The 19635-nt window shown below is 34.4% G+C and overlaps 1 protein-coding gene across 5 annotated transcripts in view; it reads right to left on the reverse strand.

Annotated features, from left to right (window-relative positions):
• The window catches only part of ERCC6L2 (ERCC excision repair 6 like 2), a 160171-nt gene that overhangs the window by 101065 nt on the left and 39471 nt on the right, over window positions 1–19635 (reverse strand). For all 5 annotated transcript variants that reach the window (XM_072834593.1, XM_072834591.1, XM_072834603.1 and 2 more), the window contains one exon: window positions 15649–16073. In XM_072834593.1, the coding sequence (XP_072690694.1) occupies window positions 15649–16073 (425 nt within the window). The remainder of the gene's footprint in view (window positions 1–15648; window positions 16074–19635) is intronic.

Below are 19635 nucleotides of genomic sequence, written 5' to 3' on the forward strand. Positions count from 1 at the left end.
AAAAATGAAAAAGACCATGTGAACAAAAATGAAAAGAAACTTGATATATAGCTATATTAATAGACTCTGAGGCAAAAAAAAATTATGGAATTAATTAAAAAGACACACTTCAAGCTTGATATTAAAAACTTAATTCATGTGGAAGTTACAAGAAGTATAAATTGTTAAGCAAAGAAAGAAAAGTTTACTGAAACAAAAGTGGACAAATTCATATCACAATGGTAAGATTTTGAAATAACTCAGTAAGAACAATCAAAATAATCAGTAAAGATACAGAACATTTGAATAACATGATTAGCAAATGTGACCTAATGAACATTTAATCAAAAACTGCATACTACTGCAAAACACAGTTTCATTTAAAGTACACATGAAAGGCACTTGGGTGGCTCAGTCCATTAAGCATCTGCCTTCAGCTCCGGTCATGATCTCAGGATCCCTGGATTGAGCCCTGCACTGTGCTCCTTGTTTAGCAAGAAGTCTACTTCTCCCTCTCCCTCTGCCCCCATTCTGTGCATACTCTTTCTCACATGTGTGCTCTTTCTCAAAAAATAAAATCTTTAAAAAAAATTATAATAAAGCACAGATGAAATATTTACACTAAGGCATCATACAAAGTCATAGAGCAAATCTCAATACATTTCAATAAAAACCATATAGAATATGTTCTTCAATGTGAGAAGCTAGAAATAACAAAAGTAAAAGAAGAAAATCCACAAATATTTATAAAGTAAGAAAAATCCTTCAAAGAAGAAATATACTTTAAAGTATATTAGAATAAGGGGTACTTCAATTGGTTAAGTATCTGCCGTCAGCTCAGATCATGATCTCAGGGTCCTGGGATCGAGCCCTGTGTTGGGCTTGCAATTAGTGTGGAGTCTGCTTGGGACTCTCTCCCTCTCTGCCTCTACTACCACGCTCTCTCTCTCTCTCTCTCAAATAAAATCTTTAAATATATATATAAAATAAAAATTAAAGTATATTAGAATACATTTGTATTTCACAATTGAGATTAGGATATATTTTGAGTTAAACAATAATAATATTGCATATTAAACTTGTGGACTACACCTAAAATCATGTTTTGGGGACTTAAATGCCTGTATTAGGAAAGAAAAGCTGCTAATAAAGAAAATTACTTCAAAAATTAATAAAAATACAGAAGTCATACATAAAAAACCAGAATTATATACAAAATGCTAAGTGAAAAAGCATATAATAAAAAGGAACAAAGACAAATGATCATTCTATGAAAGGATTTTAAAAAGTGATAAGCCTCTAGAAAATTAATAAAAAACTGAGAAGGCGCAAATACACACATGCACTCACACACAACACTCACACACAAAGCACATAAAAATACCATGACACTAAAAATTTAGAAGAAATGAGGAACAGAACTTATCAATACTGACACAAGAAAAAACAAAATTTACATATTCATAAACCTATTAAAGAAATCTAAATACACATTTACAAACCTTACACAAAGAAAACTAAAGGTCAAATGGCTTCATCAATAGTCTACCAATGCTTAAGAAAGATACAATGCCAGTCTCAGAGCAGCTGGGTGGTTCAGTGAGTTAAGCATCTAACTCTTGATCTTACTTCAGGTCTAGATCTCAAGCCCCATACTCCACACCCAGTGTGGAGCCTACTTAAAAAAAAAAAATGGAGGGAAAGGAAGGAAAGGAAGGAAGGAGAGAAGATATAATGCATGTCTTAAATTCTTCCAGATACTAAACTGGGAAAAATGGTCTCAACTCATCTTATGAGTTCAACATAATCTTGATAAGAAAATATGACAAGAATATTATATGCAAGAGACTGATACGCCAATTTTTCTTACTTATATAGAAGCAAAATCCTTAAAATATTAGCAAATATAACACAGAAAAAATAAAGAAATATATATCAAAACCAAGTTGGGCTGATTCTTGGAATATAAGTTTGTTTTAATCTTCAAAATATAGATATTGTATGGGTATTAGGTATGTTAGGTATGGCACTTAACTTTTCTAACATTAGTTTCCTTATAATAAGAATAGGAAACCCTTTTCATTTCAAGATACATTTTACATGAAGTGCTATATTATTAACTTGAAGCACACTGTGAAAAGTTGGGAATGTATATTTTTATCACTAGAGTAACCACCAAAAAAAAAAAATGTAAATTTTAAAAAGCCAATAGAACTGAAATATTTTTTTGAAAATATCCTAGCAACCAAAAAGAAAGAAGGAATGGAAGAAGAGTAAGACAGAAAACAGCCTGTTCAAACAAAAAGTAAAATAATATGTACAAATCAAAATATAACAGAAATTACATTAAGTGTAAATGGACTAAATGCTCCAATTAAATATCAAAGACTACCAAAATCATAAAGAGTTGTCTACTTTATTTTTTTATTTTAATTCCAGTATAGCTTGCATACAGTGTTATATTATTTTCAGGTGCATAATATAATGATTCAACAATTCTATATATTGTTCAGTGCTCATCAAGATGAGTGTATTCTTGATCTCCTTCACCTATTTCACCCATCTGCCCACTCATCTTCCACCTGATAAACCACCTCTTTTTAGTGAAGAGTCTGTTTCTTGGTTTGTCTCTTTTTTTCCCCTTTGTTTTATTCCATATATGAATAGATTCCACATATGAATGAAATCATATGGTATTTGTCTTTCTCTGACTGACTCTGCCTGCTACATTGTTGGAAATGGCAGGACTACATTCTTCTTTATGGCTGAATAATATTCCATGATGTTTTTGCATGTGTGTATATAGATACAGATACCACATCTTCTTCATCCATTCATTTATTGATGGACACTTGGGCTACTTCCATAATGTGGCTATTGTAAAGGACGCTGCAATAAAACATAGGGGTGGGGAATCCCTGGGTGGCTCAGCGGTTTGGCGCCTGCCTTTGAATCCCAGGGTGCGATCCTGGAGTCCCAGGATTGAGTCCTGCATCAGGCTCCCAGCATGGAGCCTGTTTCTCCCTCTGCCTGTGTCTCTGCCTCTCTCTCTCTGTCATAAATAAATAAATCTTAAAAAAAAAAATTCCTATAAAACGTAAGGGTGTATATATCCTTTTGATTTAGTGTTTTTATATTTGGGTAAGAACCCAGTAGTGCAATTACTGGATCACAGGGGTAGTTCAATTTTTAATTTTTTTGAAGAACCTCTATACTGTTTTCCACGACTGTACCAGTTTACACTCCCATCAATAGTAAACAAGGGTGACTTTTTCTCCACATCTTTGCCAACACTTGTTTTTTCTTGGGTTTTTTATTTTAACCATACTGATGGGGTAAGGTGTAGTTTTGATTTGCATTGTCCTAATGATGAGTGATGCTGAGCATCTGTTCATGTGTCTATTGTATGTCTTTGGAGAAATGTCTGTTCATGTGTTCTGCCCATTTTAATCATATTATTTGTGGTTTTTTGGTGTTGAGTTTTTAAGTTTTTTATGTATTTTGGATATAAGTCCTTTATCAGATATGTCATTTGCAAATATCTTCTATTAAGTAGGTTGTCTTTTAGTTTTATTGACTGTTTCCTTTGCTGTACAGAAGCTTTTTATTTCGATATAGTCCCAATAGTTTATTTTTGCTTTTGTTTCTCTTGCCCCAGGTGACATATCAAGAAAAATGTTACAATCAATGTCAGAGAAATTACTGCCTGTGTTGTCTTCTAGACTTTTTATGGTTTTAGGTCTCACATTTAGGTCCTTAATTCATTGAGTTTATTTTTGTGTATGGTGTAAGACAGTGGTCTAGTTTTATTCCTTTGCACATAGCTGTCCAGATTTCCCACCACTCTTTGTTGAAGAGACTTTTTCCCATTGTATATTCTTGCCTCCTTTGTTAAAGAATAATTGATCATTTAATTGTGAGTTTGTTTCTGGGTTTTCTATCCTGTTCCATTGATCTATGTGTCTATTTTTGTACCAGCACCATATTGTTTTGATTACTACAGCTTTGTAGTATAATCTGAAGTCTGGGATTGTGATGCCTACTACTTTTTCTTTTTCAAGGTTGATTTGGCTATTTGGGGTCTTTTGTGGCTCCATATAAATTTTAGGATTGTTTGTTCTAGTGTTATGAAAAATGCTGTTGGTATTTTGATAGGGATTGCATTAAATCTATAGATTGCTTTGGGTAGTATGAATATTTTAACAATATTTGTTCTTCCAATCCATGAGCATTGTCTTTCCATTTGTTTATGTCATCTTCAATTTCTTCCATCAGTGTTTTACAATGTCTTTCATCTGCTTAGTGAAGTTTATTCCTAGGTATTTTATTATTTTTGGTGCAATTGGAAATTGGATCATTTTTTAAATTTCTCTTTCTGTTGCTTCATTAGTGTATAGAAATGTGACAGGTTTCTGTACATTGAGTTTGTATCCTGCAACCTTACTGAATTCCTTTATCAGTTCTAGTAGTTCTTTGGTATAATCTTTAGAGTTTCTCATATACAGTATCATGTCATCTGCAAATTGTGAAAATTTTACTTCCTCCTTACCAATTTGGGTAACTTTTAGTCCTTTTTCTTGTCTCACTGATGTGGCTAGGACTTTCAGTTCCAATGCAGAATAAAAGTAGCAAAAGTGGACATCCTTGTCTTGTTCTTGACCTTAGGGGGAAAGCTCTGTTTTCCACCATTGACTGTGATGTTAGCTGTGGGTTTTTCTCATATATTGCCTGTATTATACTGAGGTATGTTCCCTGTAGACCTACTTTGTTGAGGTAACCCTCAACATGAGTGGATGTTGTATTTTGTCATGAATGGATGTTGTATTTTGTCAAATGCTTTTACTGAACCTATAAATACAATCATATGTTTTTTTTTATCCTTTCTCTTATTGAGGTGATCTATCACCTTGATTGATTTATAAATTATTAAACCACCCTTACATCCCAGGAATAAATCCCACTTGATCATGGTGTGAATGATTCTTTTAATGTATAGTTGAATTTGGTTTGCCAATATCTTTTAGAATTTTTTTGTATCTACGTTCAGCAGAGATATTGGCCTGTAGTTCTCATTTCTGTGTCATTTATATCTCATTTTGGTATCAGGGTAATGCTGGCTTCATAGAATGGATTTGAAAGTTTTCCTTCCTCTTCTATTTTTTGGAATAATTTCAGAAGAATATGTATTAACTCTTCTTTAAATGTTTGGTTCAATTTACCTGGGAAGCTGTTCAGTCCTGGACTTTTGTTTTTTGGGAGTTTTTCAATTACTTATTCAATTTCATTGCTGATAATAGGTCTGTTCAAATTTCTATTCCTTCCTGCTTCAATTTTGGGGAGTTCTACATTTCCAGGAATTTATCCATTTCTTCTAGTTCATAATATTCTCTTACAATCTTTTTTATTCCTGTAGTGTCAGCTGTTACTTCTCTTTCATTTCTGATTTTGAGAACTCTCTTTTTTCTTTTTTTTTTTTTTTTGATGACTCTGGCTAAATGTTTATCAAATTTGTTGGTCTTTTCAAAGAACCAGCACCTGGTTTTATTGATCTTTTCTAATGTTTTTTTTTTGTTTTCTTTCTGTTTTATTTCTGCTACACAAGACACATTTTAAATATTAAGACACAGATAGCTTGAAATAAAGGATTGCAAAGAAGACACCTTGCAAACAGCAAGCATAAAAATATAGAAGTGTCTACCTTAATATCAGAGAAAGTAGATTTCCAGTAGCATTACCAGAAATAGAGATTTCATAATACAGGGTCAATTCCTCACTGAAGATGTAGTGATTATAAACAAACATTTAGGACTCTAATAACAGAATTAAAAATACATGAAAGTGAAACTGACAAAATTAAAGGGAGAAATAGACAAACCCCCAAATTTTAACTTTCCTCTCTCAATATTTAATACCAAAAATATAGAAAATCTAAACATTATCAATTACCTTGATCTGCTAATTGATATTTCTAGAACACTACAACCAACTGCAGAATACACATTCTTTTCAAATGTACATAGTATGTTCAATAAAATGGGCCAGAAAAGAAAACCTCAATAAATTTTTCAAAATGCTGAAATCTTATAGAATGTATTTTCTAACTACTATGGAATTAGAAATCATTAATCATGAAATATCTAGGAAAAAATAATGGCAAATCAAGCACACTTGAAAATAACTCAAGAACCAAAGAAAAAAAATCAAGAAAGAAAAATTAGAAAATAATTTGAATTATACAAAAATGAAAACATAATACATCAAAATTTATGGAATATGGATAAGGCAAAGTTCAGATATAAAAATAGGGCATAAGAAGATAGGTATGAAATTAATGACCAAAGATTCTATTTTAACAAGCTAGAAATCGAAGAGCAAAATAATAAATAAATAATATTCAAAATAAATAATATCCAAAATAAGTTGCAAGAAAATAATAGAAATAATTGCAGAAATAAATGAAATACCAAAAAAAGATAAAATTAACAAAGCTAAAAGTTGGTTCTTTGAAAAGGTTAACAAAATCAATAAACCTTGTCGGGCTATTAAGAATAAAACAGAGGGTCACCTAGGTGACTCAGTCAGTTAAGTGTTTGCCTTCCACTCAGTTCATGATCTCAGGATCCTGGGATCAAAACCGAGCACAGGGCTCCCTGCTCTGAGGGGAGTCTGCATCTCTCTCTCCCTTTACCATTCCCCACTCATGTGTACATGTGCTCTCACTCTCACTCTCTCAAATAAATAAAATCTTTTAAAAAACAGAATAAAACAGAATATAAAATATTCACATTAAAAATGCAGAGGTATCACGTAGATCCTACAAGCACTAAAAGACTAAAAACGGAATACCATGGAAATCTTTGTCAATTTGACAACTTGGATGAGATTGGTAAATTCCTGGAAAAATACAATTTACCAAACTGACACAGCAAGAAGTTGAGTATCTTAATAGCTTCATATCTATTAAAACAATTGAATTCATTATCAAAAACCTTCCCTGGGATCCTTGGGTGGCGCAGCGGTTTGGCGCCTGCCTTTGGCCCAGGGCGCGATCCTGGAGACCCGGGATCGAATCCCACATCGGGCTTCCGGTGCATGGAGCCTGCTTCTCCCTCTGCCTGTGTCTCTGCCTCTCTCTCTTTCTCTCTCTGTGACTATCATAAATAAATAAAAATTAAAAAAAAAAAAAAACCTTCCCTCAAAGAAAACTCTAGGTCCAAAAGATGTCCCTAGTAAATTCCATCAAATATTTAAGTATAAAATAACAGAAACTTTACCCAATTCTTTTAGAAAAAAGAGAAGGAAGAAACACTTCTCAGTTTATTTTATTAGGTCTGCATAACTTCAATACCAAAATTGACAAACATAATACAATAAAACTATAGATCAATATCCATAATAAATACAAAGGGAAAAATTCTTAAAATATTAGCCAATTAAATCCAGCAAATGTAAAAACAATACTTCATGATGAAATTGGATTTATCTCAAAAATATAAAACTAGTTTAACACTAAAAAAAATCAATAGATTGAAAATGTATGTTATAATTACATATAACAAAGTGTGTAAGGCCCATTTGCAAAACTATAAAGCCCTAGAGAAATTAAAGACCTAAATTATTCAATCTATTACTCCATGTTAATTATCCCCAAACTGTTCTATAAATTCAATATAATTGAATTCCATAATCCTAATAAATCCTAAAAGATGTGTTCATGGAACTTGACAAACTGATTTACATCGAAACACAAAGGCATAAAAGACAGACAAGGTATTGGAAGAAAGTAATTAACACAAAATTGCTGATAACCGAACAAGACCATTCTCATATTTTTGTTTTATACCATTGTTCAGTTTAACTATCCTTATACTCAATTTTGTGTTAAATGAACAAACAACTCAGTTTAAAGATGGGGAGGGACTTGCATCTTAGTCATTTTGGGGCACTATAACAAATTACCATAGACTGCATGGTTTAAACAACATTCACTTCTCAGAGTTCTACAGTCTAGGAAATTCAAGTCAAAGTTCTGGCAGATCTGGTGTCTGGTGAGAGCCCACCCCCTTCCTGGTTTGCAGATGGCTTGCAGTCTTTTTGTATCCTCAGATGACAAAGAACAGAGAGGAAGCAAACTTTCTCCTATCTCTTCTTACAATGTCTCTAATCTCATCCCCAATTACCCCCTCCCCCCCAAAAAAACCCACCTCCAAATAATAATTATTACACTGGGGATTAGAGTCTCAACACATGAATTTTAGGGAGACACAAACATTCAATCTACATATCAACTTGAATATACTTCTCCAAAGAAGACAGACAGATAAGCTGACAGACAGACAGATAGATAGATAGTCAAAAAGCACAAAGAAAGTTGTTAAACATCTTTGGTTATTACAGAAATGCAAATCAAAACCACAATGAGATACCACTTCACATGCACTAGAATGGGTATAAGGAAGAAAGTAAAATAATAAGTATTGACAAGGATGTGCAGAAATAGGAAATGTGTGCATTTCCACACATTGCTGGTGGAAATGTAAAATGGTACAGTCACTATGGAAAATGCCATAGCAGTTCCTCAAAAAAATAAACATAGAAATACCATATGACCTAGAAATTCTACTACTACATATATAAACAAAAGAAATGAAAGCATATGTCCATGCAGAATCTTGTACATGATAGCAGCATTTTTCATAACAGCCAAAAGGTGAAAACAATCCAAATGTCTATCAAAGGATGAATAGATAAGCAAATTGTGGTATTTACATACAATAGAATTATTTCTCAGCCATAAAAAGAATGAAGTACTGATATATGCTACAACTTGGATAAGCCTTAAAAACATCATACTAAATGAAATAAGCCAAGCACAAATGCTCACAATTGTAAAATGATTTCTTTTACACGAAATATTCAGGAAAGGCAAATCCATATAGACAAAAGGCCAATTAGCAGTTGCCAGGGAAATAAAGGTACTTACTTCTGGGGTGATCTGTGCTGATGAAAAATTTTGAAACAAAGAGAGATGGGAGTTGTGTAACATTGTGAATGTACTCAACAACTTGTATCTTTAAAATGATTAATTTATGTTATGTGAATTTCATCTCAAAAATTTTTTTTAAATTATAACTTACAGTTTTATGAGATACATTTGTGCATTTAAGGTATAATCAGCATTAGTTTAGTTCTTGAAAAAACTTAAAAAAATGTAAAATGTCAATCTAATACATATCAATGATTCAATAAACAGGAGCTATTTTTGTTAGCATCATTCTACCAAAATAAGGAGATAATCTTATCTCGATATACAATCTTGTATATTGCAATAAATTAAGTAGACTTTTCAACAAATTCTGTCATCTAAGATTATAAAATAATGTTATCTAAGATTATAAAATAGTTATAAAATAATGGTCAAAACTTGTGCTGATTTTTAAAATATTTTTTTTTTAGTTTCAAAATATTCTAAAAAATTTGCATTCCTAACCCATATTATGTAAGTCAGTGTAATGCAGGAGTTATGGCAAATACCTTGGAGTTTGACCAACCAGTTTTATACTAGTTATGTGACCTTGGGCAATTTACATGATGTATCAATAAATTTCCATATTTTCATCCAAAAAATGGGGGTAATAATGCTTAATTAACATAGATGCTTAACAGAAAATGCTGGTCACAGAGCCTAACATAGGGATCATTAAATATAAACTATAACACATGATTACCTAATCTAACTTAAAATTCATTAATGCATTCAATAAAAACATATTCAAATTCAATAAAAACCTATGACACGTCAGGTACTATGCCAGGTACTGGAGAAGTTTAGATGAAAGACTTATTTGTATTCGCCAGCAGTTTGAAATCCAGTTGATTTGGGGGTGGAGCACAGTGGGAAAAGAGAGGAGTTGAGGAAGCATGGCTGAGGAAAAAAACCAATGAGCAGAAAATAGTTATTAAATTCAGCAAGAGAATGACATGAGCAAAATGGCTGATGCAGAACTCAGACTAAAGGAGGCAGAAAGATGTTTCACAAATGACAGAGTTCAAGCACTGGACAATAATGAAAAGTTTAGGCAAATGGGTATTGACTAGAATCAGACATGAGGAAACTCTACAATGAGGGAAATGTTCCATATTTTATTAGAGTGTATATATATATATTATATATATACAAGTTAAATATACAAAACTATATAGTTTAGATCCATGCATTTTACTGTTTATAATCATACAATTAAAGACAGAATCTCTCTCTCTCAAACACACACACACACAGATACTTGGGATACTATATGACAATTTAAATGACACAATATAAAACCCAATCTATTGCTTTCCTCTTAATTCATCCATGGATTGTTTCATTATAAGAAAACTATATGCCTAATTATGAGAATTCATAATTCAATCTGTTAACCTATCCAAGATGATGAGAATCTTAATTTTAACTTAATTTGTCAGATTCCATGAATTTGAGAATTCTGGAAAATATTGGGAAATTTTAATAAAAATCTAAGATTTTGCATTCATTCCCATTTTAATTTCTTAGTCCAATTAAAACTAAAAATGAAAACAGTAGATGAATTATTGGTGTTAAACACATCATGGGCAGAAACACAGGGAAACCTCTAGGGGATAGATACATTCATTATCTTGATTGTGGTATTATGGTTATCATTTCTTGGGTGCATATTAGCAAACCATACACTGCAAATGTATGCACTTAACTGTGTATCAATTATACCTTTAAAAAGTACATCAACAAGGGATTCCTGAGTGGCTCAGTGGTTGAGCATCTGCCTTTGGCTCAGGTCACGATCCTGGGATCCTGATCAAGTTCCACATCAGGATCCCTGCAGGGAGCCTGCTTCTCCCTCTGCCTATGTCTCTGCCTCTCTCATGAATAAAAAGTACATAAATATACAAACATTTATATACACCTACAACCAACAAGTCTGCTAAAACTAGTAAAATTGACAAAATCAAATTTTGTCAGAATATGGAGCAACCATAATTTCATACATTTTTGTCAAGAATGAAGAATGGTACAAACACTTTAGAAAAGATTTGGCAATTTCTTATACAACTAAGAACACATCAGTTTATGACTAAGCAATTCCATTCCTAATTATTGACTCAAGAAAAATACACAAAAGATTGTTCGAGTTCTTAACAGTTTTATTTATAAAAACTAAAAAATGGAAACAGCTCAGGTGTCCATTAGCAGGAGGATAAACAAAACAGCATCTATATAATGGAATAGTACTCAGCAATAAAAAGGAACAAACTACTTATGCAATCAGTAAAAGAGATGAGTCTCAAAAGAAGTCTTAAACAGAGTGCATGTATGATCCTATTTATATGAAAAGGCAAAACTAATCTATGATATAAAAAAGCACAACAGTGATTGCCTCTTGGGGATGGTGGGAAGACCAGGAAGAAATAGAATGATCTTTTCTCTTTTTTTTTTAGATTTTATTTATTTATTCATGAGAGACACACACAGAGAGAAGCAGAGACACGGGCAGAGGGAGAAGCAGGCTCCATGCAGGGAGCCCAATGTGGGATGATCCCGGGACTCCAGGATCACGCCCCGGGCTGCGGGCGGCGCTAAACCGCTAAGCCACCTGGGCTTCCCAGAATGATTTTTTCTTGAGTTAACATTCTATATCTGGAAATGGTTTATTTAGCTTACACAGAAATATGTACTGGTCAAAACTCATGGAACGGTGAATACACTTAAGATTTGTGCATTTCATTGTAAATTTTACTTCAAAATGAAAAAAAAATTATAAATAAATACTGACTACCTAATGACACTTATTCTCAAGTATTTGGGGATAGGATATTCTAACGTCTGCTACTTTAAAATGCAACAAAACATGGCTTGCTGGATGGATAGGTAAGTGACACAGCCAAGTATAATGACATTTTGAAAGAATCTAGGTGGTAGATATATGGGTATTCATTGTACAATTCTTCCAACTCTTATATATGTTTGAAAAGTTTTATAATAAGATCTTGGGGAAAAATCAGTTTTTAAGAGTAGTGATTCCATTTTTTGCACATTTATGTCTGTGTATTCATGGGCCTGCATATATGATATATACGCATGCATGTTTATATATATGTTGTAATTTCAACTGCTCCTTCTCAAGCAGCTAGAGCCTTCCTATTCACTTAAAAAATATTTAAGTTCCTCCTATTCCCAAATGTTACAAAAAAGAAACTGCTTTAAAATCTTCCTTTAGCTACTACTAGCTCACTTTTGTTCCTTTCAAAGCCACATTTCTTTTAAATCTTTTTTTTTTTAAGATTTTTATTTATCCATTCATGAGAGACAGAGAGAGAGAGAGGCAGAGACACAAGCAGAGGGAGAAGCAGGCTCCATGCAGAGAGCCCGATGTGGGACTCGATCCCGGGACTCTAGGATCACACCCTGAGCCAAAGACAGATGCCCAACCGGTGAGCCACCCAGGTGTCCCTCAAAGCCACATTTCTTAAAGAGGTAAACATACTTCTGATATCTATGCCTTCACCTATTTTATCTGGCTTGTGCCCCCACCCTAATTCCAGTAAAATAGCTCTTGTTCAAGATACCAATAATTTCCAATGTCACTAGATCAAGTGCACTTTTAAAAATCCTCATCCCTTAAAGAATATAAAATATTAAATTAACTTATTTTTTTTAATTTATTTATTTATTCATTTATGATAGAGAGCGAGAGAGAGAGAGAGGCAGAGACACAGGAGGAGGGAGAAGCAGGCTCCATGCCGGGAGCCCGACGCAGCACTCGATCCTGGGACTCCAGGATTGCACCCTGGGCCAAAGGGAGGCGCTAAACCACCAAGCCACCCAGGGATTCCCTAAATTAACTTATTTTAAAATTTGAAATGAGGGAAGCAAACTTTATTTGGTACATAACCACATTTTTTATTATGGTCAAGTTAGAATGTGAGAAGGGGAAAACTTAAGGGATGACATCAGAAAAAAGGGGGAAAATGAATAAGATTATACTGCAGTCCAAATGGTGAATGTCAATGGTAATAAATGCCAATAGTAAATTTTCATAGACCATTTTCATCTAATTCTACTGTTTTGAAAATCTACTAAACTCATTAACTATTGTCCACATTTCTTCAAATGGTTTAGTCATTGTATTTATAAAAGTTTCATCTTAAATGATCTCTCAAGCTCCCTATTTATGTAGAAATTATTCTCTGAGCTATAAGAATAATAACCAGAGATATAGATCTCCAAGGATCAGAAAAATCCAGCTAAGTATCACAACTAGCATAGAAACTATGTCCTAATCTTCAGAAGATAAGCCCTCAAGACTTTCAAAGCACATTCATAACATAATTGAAAACCTTCCAATGATTTTGGTGTATCAGGTAATATAAAATTATGAGGTAAAATCACTTTAAAACTATACATCATAAAATAAAGGGAATTCCTTTATAAAATGGACTTCAGAGATGAAGGCTAAATTTGAGCCTTATACATGCATAAGAATTTGAATTGTTTTTAGTAGTCTTAGTGGGAGGAGATTCCCAACTGTTCCCAAAAAGGTCACTTTTTGTAGCACCTTCATGTTTCTGATTTTGCAGATTAACAGGTGTTGGCTAGTCAAAGAAGTGTGGCAAAGGACAATCTAGCACAGGCAAAAACAATAAAACTATATGTAAAGACAATGGCAGAAGGGCTTTATTATTTATTTTCCTCTAGTATTCATCCATATACCTTGGTCACAGATGATAATTTCCTAAAGGCTCCTTTCTTTATTTTTGCCATTTATTCTTCTGAGAAAGTAAATGTGTGTATTCCACAATTATTTATCACCTTCAACGTGCAACCCTAGAACTATGTGCAATGCCTGGGCTTAAAGGGACAAATGGTATGGCTAATGGTGATACACTATGATTATTGAAAACTTGTTTTTTTACTCTAGCCTTTTACATCAGAGCTTTACACATAATTGCATTATTAGACTATTTTTTTAAAGATTTTATTTATTTATTAGAGAGAGAGAGTGCACACACACATGTGAGCAGGTAGAGGGACAGACGCAGACTCCAAGCTGGGCACAGGGCTGGATCTCACAACCCTGAGATCATGACCTCAGCTGAAACCAAGAGTATGACCCTTTACCCCCTGTGCCCCTCAGGCACTCCTAGACTATTTTTAATGCTAAAATTAATTTTTCACTTAGTGGGACACCTGGGTGACTCACCTGCCTTTGGCTCAGGTCATGATCCCAGGGGTCCTGGGATTGAGTCCTCCATTGGGCTCCCCATAAGGATACTGCTTCTCCCTCTGTCTATGTCTCTCATGAATAAATAAACAAAATCTTTTTAAAAAAATGTTTTTTCACTTACCTTTGAGTTCCATTAACAGTCATAAAGAATAAAATAGCTTAAGTTCAATTATAATGAAGGAAACACAGAAGGATTTAATAAAAAACTTGACAAACACACCTGAAAATCCAGAGTGACTATATAATATAAAGTCTAGTTTTAACTCCAATCTTTTAAATTGCAAACCTTTGTGACAAGCAGCTTCTGACAGGGCTCCCAATAATCCCTACCTGTTGGTATACACAGCCTTGCTTAATCTCCCCACCTTGAGTAAGAGTTGAACCTATCAACTTGCTTCTAAAGAAGCAAATATGGCAAAAGTGAAGGCTGTCTCCTGTGATTAGGTTACAAAAGACCATGACTTCCCTACTACTTGTGTTCTCTCTTGCCCTCTCACGCTCTCCCTAATGAAGCACGCATGCTGCCATATCATAAGAAACTCCATTAACAGACCCATGTAGCAAGGAACCAAGGGAGGCCTTCACCGATCAACAGTCCACAAGAAACTGAAGCCTCAGTCTAACAAGCCACAGGGAACTGAATGCTGCTAACAACCATGTTAGCAGCATTAGCAGAAAGGGAACCTGCCCTAGTCCAACCTTGAGACAACTGCTGCCTTGTAAGAGGCGGAGCCAGAGGACCCAGTTAACCTGTATCTGGATTCCAGACGCACAGGAACTGTGATATGATAAATGCATACTCTCATAAGCTGCTAAATTTTGGAGTAATTTATTATACAGCAATAGATAACTAACATACACATTCTCTGAAGAAAACCATATAAATATACAAATTCTGGCACACATTGTTAGGAAGCTTCTTTGAAGTCCACCAGTGGAACTCCTAGTGATCCAGCAATCCCAGATTAAGAAACTTCTAATATGATAAACTCTAAACAATATACACAAAAGGCCAGCAAGAAATCAATTTAACCATGCTATCTATGTAGCTTAATAGATATCAGAACATTTTCCTTCTATGCAGTATTGCTAAGAAAGTTAAACTACTTTAAGTAATAATTGATATCTTAGTACTAGTGCTACAAAGGTAAAATCAAGCCAAGTTATACTAGAACATTATTTTGAATAAGATATTCCACAGATACTAAATAAGTGCTGAGGACGAAATAATGACTACACACTATCCTGATTTTGAGGACTTTCCTGATCAGTGGGTGAGAAACACACACACACAAAAATAGCTACTATAAGAGTTGGGAGTACAAACAGAGATTTGTATATCCACTCACATACATAATAAAATAGCTATCATGAATTTTAATCATAAAGTAATTAAAAGAAATACCTGTACTGTTTTTCCAAGTCCCATGTCATCACCAAGAATACATCCTTTTCCTTGGATGAAGTGTGCATAGAGAAACTGGGCTCCTTCCCTTTGGTAGTCTCTCAAATATCTGTTAATAGTATAAGGAATAGAGTCTCCATCTGCAGATAATGGAAAAGCTACAGCAGATGATGGAAATTTTCGGCCTGGGAAACAAGGTTTTTCCAAATCTTCATCATCAAATATAAAATTCCTGGAGCAATTTTTAACAGATTTTACTTCTTCAAGTCTTTTAAGAGGTACTTTTCCTTCTTGAAAATCTGAATATAAGACGATTGCAAATGACTTCCCATTTTCATCCACTATGATAGATTTTATGCTTGCTTCACAAAGTGTCTCATTATCTGGAGAAGGCGCAAGACATCTTTCTCCTGGATGCCATATGTCTGTAATAATAGAGAAGAAAATAAAATTTCCAAATTTAACTTATAAAGTAATCCCATATTTATCCACTGCTATGAGAAAAAAAATGTACCTCACACAAATACCCTTTCCAAATTACTGAAATAAGATAAATTATAACACGTATAGATAGCCACCTAAAATATATTATCAGGTGTTCTATTATCACAAGCAAAATAAAGGGTATATAATTTATTACCAGTGGTTCTCACCTTGGCTGTATATCATAATCTCCTCATACATGCACTACCTCTACTAATTATGATTAAGTGGATATGGGCCATGGGCACCTGATTTTATTACTTTGTTTGGTGGATATTGTTGAATTCAAAGGACCATTCTGATTCACAGCCAGGGTTGAGAACCAAATTTAGATATTCATGATGATTCATGAACATTATGTATATTATTCATGATACAATAAACTAAGAATCCTCTAGACAGCAATGCTTTTGTGATTCTCCTGTCTGCTTTTTTAGTTATCCCATCTCCTTTCTCTGGAAACGGCTGTTTCTTCTTATTGTCAATATCGCTGCTTCTAAACTGTTGCTTGATTTGTATACAACTAATCAAGGAAATTTCCAATTCAACCAGAGTGAAAAGTGGCAGCTTTGTAATGGCTTTTTTCCCTTCTATGTCTTGAAGTGTTGCAGTTCTTTACAAAGAGATGAATTCTAAGATCTCTTTGTGCTAAAATTCTATCATTCTTTGAAACATCTGATCTCTATTTATGTATTTGTCCTGTGATTAATTGTACAGCTTCCTATTTTTTTTCTATTCAGAAAATAGGAGGAGGGAGTATCTTTAGGGCATACAACTAGTGTAATTAAAAGATACCAATAGAGGAAATTAAGTAAAAATAATTTTCTAAATGGAAATTCTTATAGCAAGAATTCCAGAGGAATTGTATAGCTACAGATATAAAGAATACTAAGAATTATATTTCTCATATATTTTTTTTTTAATTTTTTATTTATTTATGATAGTCACAGAGAGAGAGAGAGGCAGAGACACAGGCAGAGGGAGAAGCAGGCTCCATGCACCGGGAGCCCGATGTGGGATTCGATCCCAGGTCTCCAGGATCGCGCCCTGGGCCAAAGGCAGGCGCCAAACCGCTGTGCCACCCAGGGATCCCTCTCATATATTTCTTATTGAGATCAGATGATCACTGGTAGTTTCTTAGGTCTTTCTGATGATTTCTCATTAGGTTTTTATAACATTCGTGATTTTTTTTTAAAGATTTTACTTATTTATTCATGAGAGACACACAGAGAGAGACAGAGGCAGAGACACAGGTAGAGGGAGAAGTAGGCTCCATGCAGGGAGCCCGATGTGGGACTCGATCCCAGGTCCCCAGGATCAGGTCCTGGGCAGAAGGCAGTGCTAAACCGCTGAGCCACCCGGGCTGCCCTTAGCATTCATGATTATAATATGACTAGTATATCTCTATTCTCAAGCACGAATAACTCATTATGCTATTAAAAGTACCATTTGAGCCTTAAAACCTGAAGTAACCCCTAATTTTGTTTCACATGATTTGTTTGCCTATCCAGAAAATGTCTTCCAATTTTTAAAGACTTAAGTCATTAGTGTGTTTATTATCCAACATACATGGCTTTTTTTTAAAAGACTTTATTAACGAGAGACACAGAGAGAGGGGCAGAGACACAGGCAGAAGGAGAACCAGGCTCCCTGTGGGTCCCCGATGTGGTACTCGATCCCAGAACCCCAGGATCATGCCCTGAGCCAAAGGCAGACGCTCAACCACTGAGCCACCCAGGTGTCCCTCAACATATATGTTTTAACACCCATTACCTATCAAATACTGTACCATACAATAGGTATAAAATGGAAAAAAAAATGTCAAAAAATGATAATGATTAAACCTTGATCAGCACTAGTCTTTCCAAATCTCATTAAATGGCATCATCATCTAGTCAACTTTTCATGGTAGAAAATCTTTAACCAGCCCTTATTCTTCTTTTTATATTACTCCCTATATCCAACCCATCAGGAAGTCTTGCTGGTTCTACCTCAAAATGTATAACTTTCCTCCATCACACTACCACCTCTCTAAACTGTTGGCAAACATTTTCAGTAAAAAGTCAAATTTTAGTTATTTATTACTTTAGTCTTGCAGGCTATACAATCTTAAATATCTTATACAAGCTTATATATCTTAACCCTTATAATACAAAAGTAAGGACAGAGAACCCACAAACAAATGGGCATGGGTGTGTTCCAATAAAACTTTATCTACAAGTGTCAGGCTGGATTTGGCCCCGGCTCTTAGTTTGCTGTCCTCTGCCCTAAAGCATGCCAACTTTGATTTCTTCTTAAATTACTGCTATAAACTTCTAACCATTCTCTCTGATGCCACTATTATCCCCCTACAATCCATTTTACACATAGCAGCAATACTACTTAAAAACATAAATCATTGGGGCGCCTAGGTGTCTCAGTCGGTTAAGCACTGTACTATTGATTTTGACTCAAGTGGTGATCTCAGGACCCTGGGATCAAGCCCTACACTAGACTCTATGCTCTGTGGAGTATCTGCTTGAGGATTTTCTCCCCTGGCCCCTGCTTGCATGCACTCTCTCTCTAAAATAAATAAATAAATCTTTGAAAATAATAAAAATAAAAATTATTGGTAAATCTCTAATTTAAAATCTTCCAATAGTTAATCCACTGCATAAAGAATTAAGTACAAACTCCTTACTATGGCCTATAAGCCCCAGTATGATCTGCCAAAACCTACTTCTCCAACTTAATCTGTCAATTTTTCCCTGTACTCAAACATGTTAAGCAGGTTCTCTCAGCTGTTTTTGTCATTTCCTCATCTTATTTAAAGTAAGGTACCCTTTCATTCTGTATCTCAGTATTTTACTGCCTCCATAACTCTTATCACAATGTTTAGTGACTATGTCTACTTGTTCTTTTTTTTAATATTTTATTTATTTATTCATGAGAGACACAGAGAGAGGCAGAGACATAGGCAGAGGGAGAAGCAGGCTCCCTGCGGGGAGCCCAATATGGGACTCCATCCTGGGATTCCAGGATCAGGCCCTGAGCCAAAGGCAGACACTCAACGCTGAGCCAGCCACCCAGGCGTCCCTGTTTACTTGTTTTTATCTCTTTCCCACTAGAGAGTAAATGTATTTTTCAAGTTTTATTCCCAGCACCAGCACTCGGTAGGCACTCAATAAAGTGCTGAATTTATTAACAAAAACACATCCTTGATCTCACAGATCCTGGATGCTAAAAAGTTCCCAAACACGAAATTGTAATAAGTGCTTCGGAAGATGAGAACAAAGCGCTATGAAAAAGGAGTGTTGAAGAAGCATAATTTAAAAGGGAAGAAGATCTAAGAAGAGTATCTCTGAGCACACAGCATGTGCAAAAGCCCTATGGGCTTCACACAACAATTTTTGGAAATCTATCTGATTTCTTAGTTTGAATAACTTCTAGAACTAAACAGATTCAGTTAAGTTTGAGCAAAGGCTGGAGTCTCTCTGTATCAAACTCTAGAACAAATAGCTTAAA

This window comes from Canis lupus, chromosome 1 (assembly GCF_048164855.1).
Source record: "Canis lupus baileyi chromosome 1, mCanLup2.hap1, whole genome shotgun sequence".
NCBI lineage: Eukaryota > Metazoa > Chordata > Mammalia > Carnivora > Canidae > Canis > Canis lupus.